This window comes from Egretta garzetta, unplaced genomic scaffold, assembly GCF_000687185.1.
Source record: "Egretta garzetta isolate BGI_Z169 unplaced genomic scaffold, ASM68718v1 scaffold98, whole genome shotgun sequence".
Lineage (NCBI taxonomy): Eukaryota > Metazoa > Chordata > Aves > Pelecaniformes > Ardeidae > Egretta > Egretta garzetta.
Genome location: NW_009260611.1, coordinates 1,260,051 through 1,281,067, shown reverse-complemented (window position 1 = coordinate 1,281,067; position 21,017 = coordinate 1,260,051). Strand labels below are relative to the sequence as shown.

The window sequence follows — 21,017 nt, the reverse complement described above, 5'->3', positions numbered from 1 at the left end:
AACTAAGCAGGAAGCTAAAGTGAGTGAAGTCAGCAGTGCATGTTACAATACAGCAGACATATACTCTCTTGTGGATGAATTCAGCATTTGTGGTCATAGACTGATAATATTTGCTCAGAGTGTAAATTCAATGGTTTTGAAATACTTGAAAATTGAAGCAGATGATCCTGGGGTGGCACAAGATGTCATCACTATGAAAAAAAATCTGTGTTCTTCCAAAGCCTTGACTGCACCAAATGTAAGTGTTTTAAAGGAAGCAGCTAAACTCATGAAGGTCTGCAGCAGCAGTAATAAAAAGCTTCCCACTGAAACACCAAAGTCCTCGTGTATCTTACAGATAGTAGTAGAAGAATTTCACCATGTATTTAGGCGGATTGCTGATTTACAATCTCCACTTTTCAGAGGTACGGAAGATGATCCAACTTCTTTCTTCGAAATGGCTAAATCGGGACAGATAAAAAGATCAGCTGATGAATTGCCGCAGAAAACAGTAGATTCAACAACATGGCTTATATGTTCTTGCATGGACACTGGAGATGCTTTAAAATTTTCATTACATGAAAGTGGACGAAGACTAGGTCTTGTTCCCTGTGGTGGAGTAGGAGTGTTGCTGTCTGAAACCCAGGATCAAAAGTGGATTGTGAAACCTAATTGCAATAACATGGGTGAAGTATTCTGCTACTTACCTCTACGAATAAAAACAGGCTTACCTCTTCATATAAATGGCTGCTTTGCGGTTACTTCAAATCGGAAAGAGATCTGGAAAACAGACACAAAAGGAAGATGGAATACAGTATTCATGAGGCATGTTATTGTAAAAGCCTACATAGAAGCACTTTGTGTTCTACGTGACATGGCAATCAATGGCGAGCTAGTTGACTACAGTTACTGTGCAGTGTGGCCAGATCCTGATTCAGTTCACGATGATTTTTCTGTTATTTGTCAAGGGTTTTATGAAGACATAGCTCATATGAAAAGCAAAGAAGGGATCAAAGTGTTTTCTGATGGTTTCTCTTGGGTTTCCATGAAGAATGTAAGGTTTTTAGATGACTCCATACTCAAACGACCAGATGTTGGACCATCAGCCTTTAAGATCTTTCTGAAGTACCTTAAAAAAACTGGTTCCAAAAATCTGTGTGCTGTAGATCTCCCTTCCTGGGTAAAGACAGGATTTGAAGAAGCAGGATGCAAATACATATTATTGGAGAACACTTTCTCTGAGAAGCAGTTCTTTTCTGAGGTGTTTTTCCCTAACGTTCAGGAGATCGATGCAGAGCTGCGTGATCCATTGATGCGTTATGTTCTCAATGAAAAAGTTGAGGAGTTCTCAGGAATTCTTCGTGTAACTCCATGTGTTCCCTGTTCATTGGATGGACATCCATTAGTTACACCATCAAGACTGATCCATCCTGAAGGAAGAGTTGCGAAGTTGTATGATGCTGAAGATGGAAGATTTCCTTATGGCACCACTCAGGATTATCTTAACCCAGTTATTTTGGTTAAACTTGTTCAGTTGGGAATGGCTAAAGACGATGTTTTATGGGAAGATCTGTTAGAACGTGCAGAGTCAGTAGCTGAAATTAACAAGATTGATCATGCTGCAGCTTGTCTCAGAAGCAGTATTATTTTGAGTCTTATTGATGAAAAACTAAAATCTAGGGACCCTAGAGCTAAAGAACTTGCTGCAAAATGTCAAACTATCCCTTTCCTTCCTTTCCTTAGCAAACCAGCAGGCTTCTCACTGCACTGGAAAGGCAGTGATTTTCAGCCTGAAGCAATGTTTCCAGCAACTGATCTTTTCACTGCTGATCATCAAGATATAGTTTGCCTAATACAACCAATTCTTAATGAAAATTCACACTCCTTTAAAGGTTGTGGTGCTTTGTCATTAGCTGTCAAAGAATTTTTGGGTTTATTGAAGAAACCAGCTGTTGATTTGGTCATAAATCAGTTAGAAGAAGTTGCAAAGTCATTTGATGGAATCACATTATATCAAGAAAATATCACTAATGCTTGTTACAAATATCTGCATGAAGCAATGTTACAGAATGAATCAACAAAAGCTATGATAGTCGAACAACTGACAAACTGTAGTTTTATTCTGGTTGAGAACGTGTATGTTGATCCAACAAAAGTGTCTTTTCATTTGAATTTTGAAGCAGCACCCTATCTCTATCAGTTGCCTAATAAATACAAAAATAGTTTTCGTGAGCTATTTGAAAGTGTGGGCGTAAGACAGGCTTTTACAGTTGAAGATTTTGCTGTAGTTCTGGAATTAATAAATCAGGAAAGAGGGACCAAACAACTAACAGAAGACAACTTTCAGCTTTGCAGGAGAATAATTAGCGAAGGAATATGGGGCCTCATTAGAGAGAAGAAGCAGGAATTTTGTGAGAAAAAGTATGGTGAGATTTTGTTACCTGACACTCGTCTTGCACTTCTGCCTGCAAAATCTTTGTGTTACAATGACTGTCCGTGGATTAAAGTTAAAGACACAACTGTTAAATATTGTCATGGTGATATTCCAAGAGAAGTTGCAGTAAAGCTTGGAGCAATACCAAAACGCCATAAAGCCTTAGAAAGATATGCATCCAATATCTGTTTTACTACCCTTGGGACAGAATTTGGCCAGAAAGAAAAATTGACAAGTAGAATTAAAAGCATTCTTAATGCCTACCCTTCAGAAAAAGAAATGCTGAAAGAGCTCCTTCAGAATGCAGATGATGCAAAAGCTACAGAGATCTGTTTTGTGTTTGATCCTAGACAGCATCCAGCTGACAGAATATTCGATGAGAAGTGGGCACCACTTCAAGGACCAGCACTGTGTGTTTACAACAATCAGCCTTTTACAGAAGATGATATTCGAGGGATTCAGAACCTTGGAAAAGGTACAAAAGTAGGAAATCCCTGTAAAACAGGACAATATGGTATAGGTTTCAATTCTGTTTATCACATTACTGATTGCCCTTCTTTCATATCTGGCAATGATATACTTTGTATTTTTGATCCTCATGCTAGATATGCACCAGGTTCAACATCAACAAGTCCTGGCCGCATGTTTAGAGATTTAGATGCAGATTTCAGAACCCAGTTCTCTGACGTACTAGACCTCTACTTAGGAAATCACTTCAAACTGGATAATTGCACAATGTTTAGGTTTCCTCTTCGAAATGGAGAAATGGCGAAAGTATCAGAAATTTCTTCAGTTCCGTGCTCAGATAGAATGGTCCAAAATCTTTTAGATAAGCTCCGTACAGATGGAGCAGAACTCTTAATGTTTTTGAATCATATGGAAAAAATTTCTATTTGTGAGATAGAAAAAACAACAGGAGCACTGAATGTGTTGTATTCTGTACAAGGCAAAATTACTGATGGAGACAGGCTGAAACGAAAACAATTTCATGCATCTGTAATTGACAGTGTAACTAAAAAAAAGCAGCTAAGTGAAATACCTGTGCAACAAATTACTTACACAATGGATACTGAAGATTCTGAAGGAAATCTTACAACTTGGTTAATCTGTAACAGGTCAGGCTTTTCTGCTATGGATAAGGTATCCAAAAGTGTGGTTTCAGCCCACAAGAACGAGGACATTACTCTCTTTCCACGTGGTGGGGTAGCAGCTTGCATTACTCATAATTATAAAAAACCCCACAGAGCATTCTGTTTCTTACCATTGTCTTTGGAAACTGGATTACCTTTTCATGTGAATGGGCACTTTGCTCTGGATTCTGCAAGAAGAAATCTATGGCGTGATGATAATGGTGTTGGAGTAAGAAGTGACTGGAATAGTAGCTTAATGACAGCGCTGATAGCACCAGCCTATGTTGAACTGCTGATTCAGCTGAAGAAACGGTATTTTCCAGGCACCGATCCTACAGTGTCAGTGCTGCAAAACACACCCATTCATGTTGTGAAAGACACTTTAAAAAAATTTTTATCCTTTTTTCCAGTTAATAGACTTGATATTCAGCCAGATTGGTACTGTTTAGTGAAAGCAGTTTACAGTTGCATTTATGAAGATTTGAAGCGTCTTTTACCTGTTATGCGAGCTCCAAATATTGATGGTTCTGATTTGCATTCTGCTGTTATCATCACATGGGTTAACATGTCTGCTGTGAACAAAGGTAGGCCATTCTTTGACAATTTACTACAAGATGAATTGCAACATCTCAAGAATACAGAATACAACATCACAACTCGGAAGACGGTGGCTGAAAATGTTTACAGACTCAAGCATTTACTCTTAGAAATTGGATTTAATTTGGTGTATAACTGTGATGAAACTGCAAATCTTTACCACTGTTTGGTAGATGCAGATATTCCTGTCACCTACGTGACCCCTGCTGATGTCCGATTATTTCTGATGACATTTTCTTCTCCAGACTCTAATTGCCACATTGGAAAGTTACCCTGTCGTCTTCAGCAGACAAATTTGAAACTCTTCCATAGTCTCAAGCTTCTGGTTGACTATTGTTTTAAAGATGCAGAAGAAAATGAAATCCAAATTGAGGGCTTGCCACTCCTTATTACTCTTGACAATGTTTTGCAAATTTTTGATTCAAAGCGACCAAAATTCTTAACAACTTACCATGAACTGATTCCATCTCGCAAGGATCTCTTCATGAACACATTGTATTTGAGATACAACAATATTTTACTTAGCAGTGAAGTAGCAAAAGTCTTTGATATCACAAGTTTTGCTGAATTGTTATCATCTGTGTTGCCTAGAGAATATAAAACTAGAAATTGTATGAAATGGAAGGAAAACTTTGCAAGTGAGTCTTGGCTTAAAAATGCCTGGCATTTTATTACTGAGTCTATAAATATTAAGGAAGAGCAAGACGACACGCAAGCAAAATTTGATGATGTTGTTGAAACTTTGAAAGACTGGGCTTTGCTCCCAGGTGTAAGGTTTACTGTCTCAGCTAATCATCTTGTTGTGCCAGAGTGTGATGTTTTGCTGCCCCTCAGCATTATGCATATAGCTGTTTTTCCAAATGCTCAGAGCGATAAAGTCTTTCATGCTTTAATGAAAACAGGCTGTATTCAGCTGGCATTGAACAAAATTTGCTCCAAAGACAGTGCTTTAGTGCCTTTGTTGTCAGGATGTACAGCAAATATAGATAATCCTTCAAGTATTCTGAAAGCCATACAATATATGGTACAGACATCAACTTTTAGGACTGAAAAGCTAGCAGAAAGTGACTTTGAGGCTCTCTTAATGTACTTCAATTGCAATTTATGTCATTTGACATCTCAGGATGACATTAAAATTTTAAAGTCTCTTCCATGTTATAAATCGATCAGTGGCCGATACATCAGCATTTCAAAATACGGGACGTGTTATGTCCTCACGAAAAGCATCCCGTCAGTAGAAGTAGACAGATGGACACAGTCAACTTCGTCAGCTTTTCTTGAAGAGAAGGTTCATTTGAAAGATTTGTATACTGTGCTTGGCTGTGTCTCTGTGGATGATCTTGAAGTGTACTTGAAACATCTTTTGCCAAAAATTGAAAGTCTGTCTTATGATGCAAAACTAGAACACTTGATCTACTTAAAGAATAGGCTAACTAGCATTGAAGAAACTTCAGAAATTAAAGAACAGCTGTTTGAAAAGCTTGAAAGCATTTTGATCATTCATGATGCAAGCAATAGATTAAAACCTGCAAAGTATTTTTATGACAGGACTGTCAAAGTCTTTGAAGTTATGCTTCCTGAAAAATTCTTCATACCTCAAGATTTTTTTAAGAAACTAGAGCAACTTACAAAACCAAAAAATCAAGCTGCATTCCTTCCATCATGGGTAACTTTTCTACGACATATTGGATTGAAATTCATCATTTCACAGCAACAGTTACTACAGTTTGCTAAGGAGATCAGCGTGCGAGCGAATACAGAAAACTGGTCTAAAGAAACACTGCAGAATACTGTTGATGTCCTTCTTCATCACATATTTCAAGAAAGAACCGACCTTTTGTCAGGAAATTTTCTGAAAGAATTGTCATTAATCCCTTTTCTGTGCCCTGAACGAGCTCCAGCAGAATTTGTTAGATTTCATCCTCAGTATCAAGAGGTTAATGGGACACTTCCTCTTATACGATTCAATGGGGCACAGGTGAATCCTAAATTCAAACAGACTGATGTCTTGCAGTTGCTGTGGACTTCATGTCCCATTCTTCCTGAGAAAGCAACACCTTTAAGCATCAAAGAGCAGGAGGGAAGTAGTCTCAGTGCGCAAGAACAACTTGAGCAAGTTTTAATGATGCTGAATGTTAATTTGGACCCTCCCCTGGACAAAGTTATCAATAACTGCAGGAATATATGCAATATAACAACTTTGGATGAGGACATGGTGAAAACTAGGGCCAAGGTCCTAAGAAGCGTTTATGAATTTCTTAGTACAGAGAAAAGGGAATTCCGCTTTCAGCTTCGAGGAGTTTCTTTTGTAATGGTAGAAGAAGGTTGGAAGCTCCTTAAGCCTGAAGAGGTGGTAATAAACCTTGAGTATGAATCTGATTTTAAGCCTTATCTTTACAAACTTCCTTTAGAACTCGGTACTTTCCATCAGTTATTTAAACATTTGGGTACTGAAGATATTATTTCAACAAAGCAGTATGTTGAAGTTCTAGGTCGCATATTCAAGAACTCTGAGGGAAAGCAATTGGATCCTAATGAAATGCGCACAGTTAAAAGAGTAGTTTCTGGCCTGTTCAAAAGTCTTCAGAATGATTCTGTCAAGGTTAGGAATGATCTTGAGAATATGAGGGATTTTGCCCTGTACCTTCCCAGTCAAGATGGTAGGTTGGTAAAGTCTAGTATCTTAGTTTTTGATGATGCACCCCACTACAAAAGCAGAATCCAGGGTAACATTGGTGTGCAAATGCTTGTTGATCTTAGCCAGTGTTACTTAGGCAAAGACCATGGTTTTCATACTAAATTGATAATGTTATTCCCTCAGAAATTGAGGCCTCGCTTACTTAGCAGTATTCTTGAAGAACAGTTGGATGAAGAGTCTCCCAAAATTTGTCAGTTTGGAGCATTATGTTCTTTGCAGGGAAGGTTACAGTTACTGTTGTCCTCAGAACAATTCATCACAGGACTCATTAGGATTATGAAGCATGAAAATGACAATGCTTTTTTAGCTAATGAAGAAAAAGCTGTAAGACTCTGCAAAGCTTTGCGAGAAGGTTTGAAAGTTTCCTGTTTTGAGAAGTTGCAAACAACGTTAAGAGTTAAAGGTTTTGCTCCTATTCCCCACAGCAAAAGTGAAACATTTGCTTTCCTGAAGAGATATGGAAATGCAGTAATATTGCTTTACATACAGCATTCTGACAGCAAAGACATAAATTTCCTGTTAGCATTAGCGATGACCTTAAAATCTGCAACTGACAACCTGATTTCTGATACCTCGTATTTAATTGCCATGCTTGGTTGTAATGATATTTACCGGATCAGTGAGAAGCTTGACAGTTTAGGAGTGAAGTATGACTCTTCTGAGCCCTCAAAACTTGAACTACCAACACCTGGCACTCCTATACCTGCTGAAATTCACTATACACTTCTTATGGATCCAATGAATGTATTTTATCCTGGTGAATATGTTGGTTACCTTGTTGATGCTGAAGGTGGCGATATATATGGATCATATCAACCAACGTATACCTATGCAATCATTGTACAAGAAGTAGAAAGAGAAGATGATGAAAATCCCAGTTTTCTAGGGAAGATTTACCAGATTGATATTGGGTATAGTGAATATAAAATAGTGAGCTCTCTTGACTTGTACAAATTTTCAAGACCAGAGGAAAGTTCTCAAAGCAGGGATAGCACACCTTCTACACCAACCAGTCCTACAGAATTTCCAGCACATGGACCGAGGACAATTCCACCTCTCTTCACTGGTAGAGAGAGCCACAAAACAATGTCCTCAAAACATCAGTCTCCAAAAAAGATAAAGTCAAACTTGTTGCCAGAAATATTAAGAGAAGTGACGTCTGTGATTGAACAGGCTTGGAAGCTTCCAGAATCTGAAAGAAAAAAGATTATTAGGAGGCTGTATCTTAAATGGCATCCAGATAAAAATGCAGAGAATCTTGATATAGCTAATGAGGTTTTCAAACATTTACAGAATGAGATTAACAGGCTAGAAAAACAAGCCTTTATGGATCAAAACATGGATAGAACTTCAAGAAGACCATTTTCATCCTCTGCTTCTCGATTTCAGTCAGATAAATTTTCATTTCAGAGATTTTATACTTCGTGGAATCAAGAAGCAACAAGCCACAAATCTGAAAGGCAACAGTATAAAGAAAAGTGTCCATCTTCCACAGGGCCATCTCACTCGCAACGCTTTTTTGTCCCACCTACATTCAGGTCTGTTGGCAATCCTGTAGAGGCACGTCGATGGCTTAGGCAAGCCCGAGCTAACTTTTCAGCTGCAAGAAATGACCTTCATAAAAATGCCAATGAATGGGTATGCTTTAAATGCTACCTTTCTACTAAACTAGCCTTGATTGCAGCTGACTATGCTGTGAAGGGCAAATCAGACAAAGATGTAAAACCAGCAGCCCTTGCACAAAAAATAGAGGAATATAGTCAGCAACTTGAAGGGCTTACAAATGATGTTCAGACATTGGAGGCTTATGGAGTAGATAGCTTAAAAACTAGGTATCCTGACTTACTTCCTTTTCCCCAGATTCCCAATGATAGGTTTACTTCAGAAGTTGCCATGAGAGTGATGGAATGTACTGCTTGTATCATAATAAAACTTGAAAACTTTATACAACAAAAAGTATAAGAGATTTGAAGAGGTTAGGGAACTGTTTTGTCAAGAGCTTGGGTGTTTCATGTGATGGGATACAAATGCGATTGTGCAGATTACTGAACATCCAAGGGGTTACACATTGCCAAGCAGTTCAGAAGCATCGTGCACAAAGGTGGATGGTACTGAAGTACTTAGAATTGAAATTTATTTAAACGGGATTTTTTTTTTAACTGAGCCTGCTGTATAAGCAAACTGTAAAACATTATTTTTATAAAAATTGCAAGGAAACTGAGCTGCAAAAATTAGCTGTTATGTACAATATTGTGGTTAATTGGCATATTATTGAACTGCACTTTATATAACCAAAGCTTAGCTTTCTGTTAGCTGAAACCTGTAGTTATAACTCCTTAGTAGATTTTATTTCATTTAATATAATGTTTCTAAAATGGTAGTGTCAGTTTTCAATGTACTAACCGTTAAGACTGGACATACTATGAAATGGGAGGTGGGATGGAAATTAAAATAACTTTGGAGGTATTGCTCCAAAGCATTTCTGTATTCTTTTGTGTTCTGTGGACATTCGTGTCACTCATAGTAATACTCTTATCAGCTGGATCTGATTATAAATTTGCTGCAGCATCACATTGTGGACATTTAAAGGATAGTTTAGTACCTGTGAACTGGTACAGTTATTTTAATGCTGAATGATGATACTTGATTTAACATGCAACTTCATGTCATGCATTGATTGCATTTACCTTATTATAAAATAATTGAGTATTTAATTTACTTTTTTTCTAGAGCCTGTCATTTTTTGTTTAATGAAAAATGCATGTGGATGATACAAAATGGGTGAACATTATTATATAGTGGTTTATGACTTTTTTTTTTTTTGAACACCAAACCTCAGTTTTCAGATGTCTAAATGCTTGAGGTTTTTTTTTTTTTGCATGTGTGCCTTTGTGTGTGTACATATATAAATATTTTTCCACAAACAAACATTGATAATTGTACAATTCAGTAACCCATTTTTGGTGTACACTGAGCACTGGTTTTTGTTACATGTTTAAAGGTGCTGCAATGTCATGGTCTTTTTATTTTCTTGTTCACTACAGCCCTAGAGAAGTCTGATTTTTAGTTCATGCTCTTTCTTTTATAGTTTGTAATACTTTTGGTAATGTCATACAATATGTTCAATGTTAGCTATTTGTAAAAAAAAAATCAAAAATTAAAAAATACGGAAGGATAATGCTAAACGGAAGGATTTTTCTTTGCTGGATCAGCCACATTTAACATAAATGTTAAACATTTTCCAGTGACATGCTATTACAGTTGTTTACTTGACAGCACAGTGAAACTGTAATTTAACTTACAGAATACAAAGGAAAATAAACATCGGTGATCTTGCAGGGCTGATGCAGCTGCAATAGTGTTGTAATCCAAAAATAAAAAATCATGATGAAGGCGTCTTCAGTTTTGTGCAAATTTTAAAGGACTTGTTCTCTTCTGAAAAACCTTGCAAATTGTAGTGGGAAGAAATGTGATGTTTAGAAAATGATACTGCTTCTGATTGTGAAGCCCTAGTATTATTTCTGCTATTAAATATTAAGTGCCACAATTTTAATAAAGAAAAATGCAAACATGTATTTCAGTCTGATGTGTTTTGGTTTTATAAAATAGACTAAATTTACCTATTATTTCAAGCTTTCTTTTATATAGGTAAATACACACTCTTTTTTCAATTCATTCTAAATAATTGTACAAATATCAAAATACTATTAAAAAGGAAAAATGCTTTTTTCTTGCAATGACAAATGTTTGCAGTTTTCTCGAAGAAATTGTACCTTTTGCTGATTTTTTGCATAAAATAGCATGTAAGTAAAACACAGATCCTGCTGTGCCATGAAATAAATCAGTTCAGGTAATTCCCTGTGTTTTTTAAACAGTTTCCTTTGTGGCTCTTACTTTGTGCATTAAGTCAGATGAATAGCATTCAGGGTAAGCAAAATACTAACAAAAGGAAACAGTTCTTGTTGGGTTTTTCAATTTAAATGGAGCTAAAGCATAAGGTAGCACGGTAGCATGAAAACAAACAACAGAAGAGCAACGTGAACACTTTCCTGGTTTTAGGTGAGATCTTGAGGAAGGAAATCTTTTAAGCACACAACTGTTTCATAAGCAACTTATGCTGCCTTCCGAATATTATTATGAACCATTAAAATGGCTGCACAGAACTACTAAACTATTTTTTTACTTTTTTGTTTATTTTGTATGTATTGTTGAGTGCTGACACTTAAGAAAGAAAATGGTCCCAGTTCTTAGAGAGCTAATTGCCTGAAGTAATTTTAAATATTGAACCAAGTGAGCAAGAAAACCTGAATGACAGAAAAATTAATTTATTCTGTTATTCCTGGGTTTGATACCATCAATCAGTTGCAATAAAATTTACATATGGATGCAGGGAGATGGGCAAGAGTGGTATCTCAATTGGAAGTCTCTTATTTTCTCTTTTTATTTGCTTAACTTACTATAACAGGTAGCCCAAATAAAGAGGCCTTATGAGGCCACGAAACCATATTGTGATAGAAACTGATTTCCTAAGTGCCATTTAATCCAAGATTTAAAACAAATAAAATGCTTAATTCATGCTTCCTTCTGGCTCAGCTGGAAATGCAGAAGTTTGGCGTGGAAGCTCAGAACAGTTAATATGTGATGATTCCTTAGTAAGGGTTGGTAGAAGTAAACGTTAGCATGTAGGTTCCACAAAAATACATTTTACGAGTAATTCTGCACATTACACAAATTCACATGAGAGAAGAGGCCTTTTCAGGTAGGTATATGTCCATCCTAGTTGTCTTCCACAGGTACCAGTGATGTGTCTAGGAAAAGCAGCTTCAGCAGTCCTGTTTCCCAGGATTATGGTTGTGAGGTTTAGCAAAGATCAGTGGTACAAGAAACTGATTTAATTGTGCATTTAGTAGCCTAAATCTAAGGAACTGTGGTTGTAACAAGCCTTGGCAGGTTTGTTACTATTTGTTTTCTTGTGGAAGCTTTAAAAATTTTACTCTCAAACAATGGTATTAGCACCTATTCTAAAAAGCACTGGTCACTTGCCTCAGCAATTAGTGACAAGACTTTTTATTTTTTTTTAAGGAAATAGATTTTTGTGTAGCCAACTACCAAAAGAAAAATAGCTTGTTGTATAAAGAAATGCAGTTTTGCGATATTTGCACTCATCATCAAAACTACTATGGTGATTTGAAAACTAGGATTTAAGAACTATTAGAGTAAGGATTGCATTCACTTGGTACTTGGGTTGCTTTAAACTAGGCTTTAATAACATCTATTGTAATTGCTCCGATTAAAGTAAAGGAGGGTAGTAACAACTTTGAGATTTCCTATTGCTGGATCTGAACACTTTGAGGATGGCTGGATTGGTATTGTGGAACATGGGCAGAAGTAATAGTTATAGTGAACAATAATTAAACTTGACAGCCAAAGTAGATGTTTTCATTTGAGGAAGACATGTTTTTGTCACATGGAGGTGTTTGGCAATGAGTTTTTCATCAAAACTGTTTATCTCTTCTTTGGTTTGCTTTCTGAATGATTAATTCAGTAGCACTGGCACAATTTTGTGCTTACTTTCATCTACTACAGATGAGGACAAAGGAATTCTAGATGTCCAATGAAACTTAATTGTAAAGCATTTTCTAAATTCTGGAAAGTAAACTTTTAGTTGTGGCTAAGATTTTTGCTCATATTTTTACATAATGTACATTTCACTTTTTCTTAAGAGTCTTGGAAAGATAATTTTGTTTTAAAAATGAAAACATTCATTTAAGCTGTGTTTCATTTGAACACAAAAGGAGAAGCAGACTTTTAAAAATGTACAAAGTTTATTCAAGAACTCGGTTTTCAGATAATTCTTGCAATTGCCTTTTGCATAAAGCTATATAAAGATAGACAAACGTCAATACTAAAGGACTGCGAAATGGAAACATAGAGGGTTGTGTTTGGGCAATCACCAATGAAGTTTTACTACCATTTTGATATTTTTACTTTTCCACTGTGTAACAATTCCAACCAGTTACAAGAACTGCTGTAAATAATTCTTTCTGAGGGGAAAAAATGCAAAAAGTACAGTTCACTATGCTGGGTAATAGGGGTTTTTTTCCTCCATTTGGATAACATTTTTGAAAATAAACTGGAGAAGTGTGTGCTCTCATTTTCCTGTGCCATAATTTTCTGTTAATCTGTAACTATTTACTGAAGTTTGACTCAAGTAGAAACAACAATTTTAAAGTCTTAAAGAGACATGGAAGGACATCCACATGGAGATAGGAGAAATGATAATTTAGTGATGTATGAACTATATTGAGATTAACAACATTCAGACTACAGCACCAGCTGATTACACTGTGTTAATTTTAGCATAAAATTTGTTTCTCCACTAACCACAACTAAAAGAAAAAATCCCAAAAATGTTCTTCAGTGACAGGAAGTTGCCATCCATGCTATAAAAACCCTGCACAACTTAATGTAAGGCAACTGTATTTTCAATGTCAATTTTGTAGCATGATGAAAAGAAGAATGAAGTTTAAACAATGAAGAGGGGCAGGTTGGTGACTTGGATGATGGCAGAGCTGGGGATAGAGCTGGCCTGCTTAATTTTCTGTACTACTCAGAATTCACCTGTGAACTGAGGCAAGTCCCAAAGGCTTACCTCCACAGGAAAGGCAGTAGTTACTGCAGTGTCTAACTGAGGTACCATGATGCTTGGTAGCGTTACTAGCCAGGGAACTGCACCCCAATTTTGCTAGCTGTACACCACAGCTTTGTAAAAATGTTAACTAAACCAGAGCAACTCAACTTGCAGCAGCAAGTGGCTTCCAGTTACCTGGTAGTTTAGGTGTTAGGTTCCTCTTGTGATACATGGAAAGCCTGGATTCAAGCCCTTGCTCTGTATTAACTGGCAAATCACATTTGAAAATGTGCCTCCAAAACAAAAGCTTAAAAAGCATAACTTAAAATGCTATGTTTCCATTGCCAGCAGAATAAGCAGGTTGTATCTAATTTACTTATTTAGAGTATCTGGCTAACATTTCAGGGATTAGATCAGGTGAATGAATAGTTTGGTACCATGTGGAAGTGGGCGTATGTTCCTTGATGTCAGAAACATAGGTATGATGACAATTCAAATGCCTTTGAAACGAGACAGTGGCTGAATTCTCTAGGGACTTGAAGTCCCAGTTTTGCTGTTGTACTACATCTATAAAAGACTGCAGAGATTACAGCCCTCTAGGTTACTTATAGCAGCCGTTTTTAGGTAACTGGCACATGCAATGGAATTTGCTGTCCTTTATTTTAATATTCATACTTTCTATCCAGTGAATAAGCTAGTCTGCTCATAATTTGATTTCCAAGCCTTGCACATGGAGCTGAAACCACCTAAACTGACTTTAAAGGAATGCAAGACAGGTTTCCATTAAAGCTTGCCTCAGCTGAGGGCTTAGTTGTAGAGAGAGAGAGATAGCTGAGACATACAGAGAGAGATAGTAGAGAGATATAGTTGTAGATATATATATTATTCTCTTCAGGGCCAACAGCCCTGGACTCGCTCCTGAAGGTAGCTGTCTAAGCCCAGGAAAAGGGAATTTCAGAAATGGAAGCTGTGTGGTTTCCTACTTCTCCCTTAGGCAACATGTTAGCAATTGGAGCGCTCTCCAAATAACATGGGAGACCTTGATTCACTTGCCTCTTTTGCCTGAAGCTCAGCCTAAGCTTAAGTCTCCTACTTTTCCTATTGAAGCTCTCCTAGTTTGCATTAATTGCTGAGGGCTCCACCCTGCTAATGAAGGGCAATTTCAGTATTGTGCATTAGACTTGTTGGATAAATTACAAAGGCAGCCCTTGAGGCAGGGACTACCCAGGGCTTTACCACAACAAGAGCGGGCACTGTTAACTGGGGGCTCTTTCTCAGCTCGGTCTTTTGTGGGTGTCTGGGATCATAACCGAGTGTGGGGTTTCTTTGCTTGTCCACCAGAGCTGAAGTAGCAAGTTTAAAAACCAGCATAGTCTTAGTTGTTCTTTTGTTCTGATTCTCCTCCTTTAAGGATGATGATTCTTTTCTCTAAAGGATGGACATTCTGTGGTTTAATAACGATTATGGGTTAAAATCTTCCTGTAAAGAGACACCAAGGCACTATGTGATAGCAGCTCCTACCTGGGTAATAGTATCAAGTCTATACAAAACAGAATCAAAGGAGTTACAAAACCCATGAGGTTTAAACAACAGACTATTAAATACAAGTCCTGCTACCCAGAGGTGTGCAAACAATTTATTTGTTCAGTGCAACGCTGTACAGGGGAATGGGTCTGCAGTTGTGTTCCTCTACAAGGTCAATAAATGGTTTGTCAACTCTGGTGAGCATTTACTTTGTATCCAAAGTCATAATGTAAAAAATAATAAAGAGTAGTTTACTCTCTCTGTTTGTGATGGAATCCCACTCTGACAGGATCAGAAATACCAGTCAACAGCTGCAGTTGGAAATGAAATAGTCCTCTTAATTGAATCTTGTGGGCTGCAAAAAACGATTTTTTTTTCCCACTGCCCAGACAGTTCCTTGTGTCAGACAATCTGGAGCCACATTAAGGATTTTTTTTCTTTTTGCTAGTCCAGCTGGCAGAACAAATTGCCTTGTTGAATTAGCATGTCCTAAAATATAAAAGGGTTTAAATGAGTACAATGGTACAGGCAGTACAACAAACTATTGCTATTATAAAATATACTAACATATTTCTCTGTTGTATAGTAAACAGATTTGAGCCACAGGGAGGTGTAAATGACTCCTGGAGCTTTTTGTATTAGTTATTTTTATATGAATCTCAGTAATAAGCAAATCAGCATATATGTTGCCAAATTAAAATAGAAAGCTATTAGCAAATTAATACCTTTTACACAGAACTTATATTTTTCATATCTTGTGTTATTGCAAGAACAAAATTGCATAGACCATTTGCTGGCACTTTCTGAATTCACCAAATAATGCTTTGTCTTAGCAAATAGTTCAAGTAGTCCCCTCAATTTAATTTCACCCACTAATGCAGTAAGTGTTTACATGTAGTGGGAGAAAAAAAACACAGAGCTCAAAAATATTAACAATGACATAATCATCTGATTGAATAATAGTTCAGGAAGGAAACATATTCCTTTTATTTTTTTTTTTACGATCTCTGTAAGGCTGTTTTCAAAGTGTTACTGACAGAACATATAATTTGATTCAAGTCGTTCTTCTGAAGTCGAAATGTCATTTGTGCTCTTCTTCCCCTCTCACCCTGTAGTCCAGAATTGTAGATACAGATTTGTTTCCTAAACTGAAGTACTTTGTTTTTGAAAATTCTGAAAATTTTGCTTTTGGTAATGCTCTTTAGCAATAATATAAAACTCAGACTAGCAAGGGGTTGTGCCGCCTCTTCTGGTGCCTCACTGGCAGACACGGCTGTATTCTTGGCAAGTGGAGCCCACGCCGGCCACTGACAAGTAGAGCTTTCCATCCGGACACACGCAGATTTCATAAAGCCCCTGAGAAATACCGGATCCACCCCTTGTACCCTCAGGCAATTTGGGCAGCCGCACAGTTTCAGCATCGAGCAAAAGCTGCATGGGAGAAAGCAGGACAAATGGGCTCATTAGAGATAATAATGCAATAGCGTGCCATAAACCAACTCAACTTTGTCTCAGCAGTGGTTTAAGAATTGCCTTTTACCCAGACTTGTTATATACAAAGCTGCTCTGAGGTCTAGGCTCTTGGCAGACACTGGAACATGGGAGAGGGATAAGCTGCTGCCCATCCTCTTCCTTAGCAGAGCCCTCATGAAGTTCAGGAAGGCCAAGTGCAAGGTCCTGCACCTGGGTCGGGGCAATCCCAAACATGGATACAGGCTGGACAACAAGTGGAGAAGGACTTGGGGATATTGGTGGGTGATAAACTGAATATGAGCTGGCAACGTGCGTTAGCAGCCCAGAAAGCCAGTCACATCCTAGGCTGCATCAAAAGAAGTGTGGCCAGCAGGTTGAGGGAGGTGATTCTCCCCCTCTACTCTGCTCTTGTGAGACCGCACCTGCAGTACCACGTCCAGCTCGGGGGCCCCTGGCATAAGAAAGATATGGACCTGCTTGAGCGAGTCCAAATGAGGGCCACAAAGATGATCAGGCTGGTGCACCTCCCCTGTGAGGACAGGCTGAGCAGCCTGGAGAAGAGAAGGCTGTGGGGAGACCTTATAGCAGCTTTCCAGTAGTTAAAAGGGGCCTACGGGAGAGATGGGGAGGGGCTCTTTATGGGGGAGTGTAGTGATAGGATGAGGGTTAATGGTTTTAAACCAAAATAGGGTAGAGTTAGATTAGGTATTAGGAAGAAATTCTTTACTGTGAGGATGGTGAGGCACTGGAACAGGTTGCCCAGATAAGGTGTGGATGCCTGCTCCCTGGAAGTGTCCAAGGCTAGGTTGGATGGGGCTTTGAGCTACCTGATCTAGTGGAAGGTGTCCCTCCCCATGGCAGGGGGGGGTGGAACCAAATGATCTGTAAGGTCCCTTCCAACCCAAATCATTATATGGTTCTATGATAAGAGATGGGGCCCCTGCCTGTACACCAAAGAGAGGGGCATGGGCGCTACTGCCCCATAGAGGCTGGTCTGGAGTTCTGTGGAAGAACTGGCATGGTACTGCCTCGCAGAGGGGATAAACAGGCTGCTGCATGTTGCATGCTGTTACTGATGGGACAGCTCATAATGATGTCTGCAGAGCTTCACTCCTTAATTTAGCAATTCTGTGTCTGAGTGTCACCCTCTGGGCCAAGCACCCTGCTGGGCTGCCTGGGGATCACTGTGCTGGTGGGGAGCTGAGCACTATCAGAGTTTTATTAGAAAGCATTTCTCTAAGCTAATATGACATTATGTCAATTGGTAGTATTATTTAATCAGACCCATAAATAGAAGTTGTCTTATTGGTGCCATTAATTTTAATATCCTATCTCCTATAATCTGAGGAATTAAATTAACAGAACTTGAAAAAAGACTTGAGGTTATTAGTTATATTCAGACAGCAAGATCAATGATAGTTATGGAAACAGAAGGGCTTGTACTCACCACACCATCACTGCTGTGTAGTTTGATATCCATCTGGGAAAGAGCTTCAATATTCCCAGCTTGCGCTTTGATATTAATTCCTCGTGGTGCATCCATGCTCAAAGATCGAGTCGGTGATTCCAGCCTGAAAGCAGGAGCAGGAAATCTGACAGTGGCCCATTTTTTATATGTTCCTTTATTTTTGAAAAATAAGCTAACTTTGAACAAGCACTTGAAGGATCTTGCCTGAAATCATATAAAAGATGTGGCTTCTTTTTTCTTCAGGCAGACTTGAAAAAGGAGGTAGCTATTTAAAAACACCGAAGTATCCCAAATGAAAAATATAGATGAATTCATAATACAAACACAAGGTATTATTCCAGAGATAACCTCCAGTAATTTCAGTATAACAGTAATTTATTCTTTAAAACTGACACCCATTTTTACATTCTTTAATTTTAATTTATTTTCATTTTTGACATAATAAGATATTGAAATTAATACTACTAGTGCAGTCTGGAAGATTTTAATCAACAAGAGTTTTGACACTACCATCAGTCAGACCAAGATTTCACTGAGTAGGCATGTGTGCTGTTTAACTAGATGGCATCTGAAACTTAAAAAACAGTAACTTCATTTGAAATAAAAATTATGCAATATAACAGAAAGTTGCAAACCCTACAGTGCCACAAGATGGCAGGAAGGTACTGTATTAGCTAAATAATCACCTCATCGGGTCAGCTGTGCAGGATTAATGATTTTTATTTTCCAAAGAGATAGGGCTTTGTTTCTTCAGAATTTTGGTATCATTTCCACGATAATAGCAGGGATAGAAGTATTAATTAAAAATTATGAGAAGGAAAGAAAACCCCCGAGCTCAGCAACCAGCCAGTGATTACATTGCTTCTTTTGACCATTACCTAGAACTGCTTCGTCTGGAGGCACTGGGAACACCACAGGATCAGAGTTGATACCTACTCAGTTTTGTTCCTGAATAATGGCTCACCCTTCCTGATGACACCAGCCTGAATTTTATACTATCAACTAACATTAAATAGGTGAATATTAAGGTTAGAGAAAATGAATCAACTGGTGGTCCCAGTTTACTTAACATCCATGTTTCCTTCTCTATTCTGTATGGACACATATAAAATAATGTGGGCTTCATCCATAACGCAGAACTGAGACCTGGGTCCCCATTCCCAGGTCTGCATGTGACTTCTGGAAGCACAGAGGGTGTGCGTGTCAGTGCACACGTATGTGCACACGCTCCCAGCAGATGCTATGTTGGCTCCGTGTGTGCTCAACAGTCACCGATCTGGATGAGTGGAGGACCGTGCCCCAGGAGGTCCTTTACTAGGTATGCATCCAATAGTAAGTCCAGATGCTGACCACCAATCACATGCTAAAGGAATGAGACGATTTCACACACAATCCTGATGTAGCTGTCTGATGGGTTTCATTTACTCAGGCTGCTTCAGTTCTTCCTTTTTTTTGCAGTTACTTCATTAAAATTAGAATTTAAAAGCAGTCAGTTTGTGCTTGTGAGACACTTCAGTTGTATCCTAGAGTTCTGAAGAAGCTAAATCTGGCTGATATCTTAAAACCTAGACCCATGATACTTAAGCACAGTCAAGCACAGTCACTGAAACTTCATTTTTTATCCCCAAATCTGAAAACAACTCAGGCAATATTAGCTTATCACTGCTGGCCAGAGGTAACAGGAGATTCTATCTTCTTTGATCTTCAAAGATCCCTTCCAACCCAAACCATGCTATGACTCTATGTTTCTATGATCTGCCTCTCCCCGACTTCTCCTGGGTTAGTCACCTTCAATTAGTTTAAACACCAGATTGATAATTTAAATTCCTAACAATGGATAACTGCATCATGGTTGCATATTAGGACCATACCCATAAAACAGTTTGATGCCTTATCCCATGACTCTGAGATGGTACAAACTTCTGTCATGATCATGCTGAGTACAAGGGCACGAGTACGAGTCTGTTTGGCATCAGCCATCTAGCACAGTATTGGTAATCTTTATCAAGCAGTGTTTGTGATTTAACAACTTTTATATGACTTTTTGATTTAGATCCCTAGATTTACACTTCTATGAAATTGGAAATCAATTTTTCCCTGAGTGATTTACATGTGAGGTCTGCTTCATGGGACTGTTTTCCAATGCATATTTCTATGCATTATATAATAAAAAAAAATAAATCAAAGTTTGTATTTTTAATATTCAAAGTTTAATATATTTTCATAAGTCAGTGTCAAGGTAGTTGAATACAACTGTTGCCTTAGTTTGTTTTAGCAAAAAGCTATAAATATTGAAATAGCTTATGTTTTTCTGTAAAGTATTCCATCTATGTAAATAATCTATATGTAGGCATAAATTTTTATTTTTAAGCTCTATTGAGTATTACAAGAAGTCAGACTGGGACAGATTTTTGAAAAGTGTATCAGACCTGGAGTTCGAAAAGCAGTCAAACACTGGAGAAAATATTTCTTTCTTTCTACCAAAATTAATGCTGGCAAGCAGCCTACAGACTTCGGAAACATTTACAGATTTATGGTATGACTTACATATAATTTAAATGACATGGCAGAATTACATTTGCTATATTAATCACAGTCCTAAATTTCTGCTGTTTATACAAGTCCTGTTTCTAGGTTAACTAAGGGTAGATTTACCTAATTAAGTCATTGGAGCTTCCTGGCAATGGAAACTGCAGTGAAGCTTAAGCAGTGATTTTAAAGCAAAGGCAACACTCAATAGCACTAATGCTGTATTTCTTCATGCAGCATTCAGAGGTTCAGTGCCTCAAGTCCAGATGTAACAAAAGGGAAACAGGCACCTAGTGTAGAAATGACATGACTGAGTTGAACCTTGACTTTGAATGTCCCTTCTCAGTCCCCACTTGGTCCTGAAGACATGTGTCTTCCTCAGCCCCTTAGACATTGACCTTAAAGTCATCTAAAGTTCTTCAGTGGTCCTGGCCCTGAGACACTTTCAGTTTGTCACTGGTGGGCAGGTTTGAACTTCTCCTGTATGCTTAAGAGTCTGAGGACCACAGAACTGCCCTAGCAGAAGAGCTGACTGATGGAGATACTTGCATGAA

At 38.0% G+C, this 21,017-nt stretch overlaps 2 protein-coding genes across 2 annotated transcripts in view; one reads left to right on the top strand and one right to left on the bottom strand.

Moving 5' to 3' along the window:
- The window catches only part of SACS (sacsin molecular chaperone), a 32,279-nt gene extending 21,889 nt beyond the window's left edge, over positions 1-10,390 (top strand). The window contains exon 8 of the mRNA XM_035900428.1: positions 8-10,390. Coding sequence (XP_035756321.1) covers positions 8-8,800 — 8,793 coding nt within the window. The 3' untranslated portion in view covers positions 8,801-10,390. The remainder of the gene's footprint in view (positions 1-7) is intronic.
- Positions 10,391-16,250: 5,860 nt separating this feature from the next.
- SGCG (sarcoglycan gamma) overlaps positions 16,251-21,017 on the bottom strand; it is a 75,822-nt gene continuing 71,055 nt past the window's right edge. The window contains exons 6-7 of the mRNA XM_009644885.1: positions 17,914-18,037; positions 16,251-16,424 (exon numbers count right to left, since the gene is read on the bottom strand). Of these exons, the coding sequence (XP_009643180.1) occupies positions 16,251-16,424; positions 17,914-18,037 (298 nt within the window). The remainder of the gene's footprint in view (positions 16,425-17,913; positions 18,038-21,017) is intronic.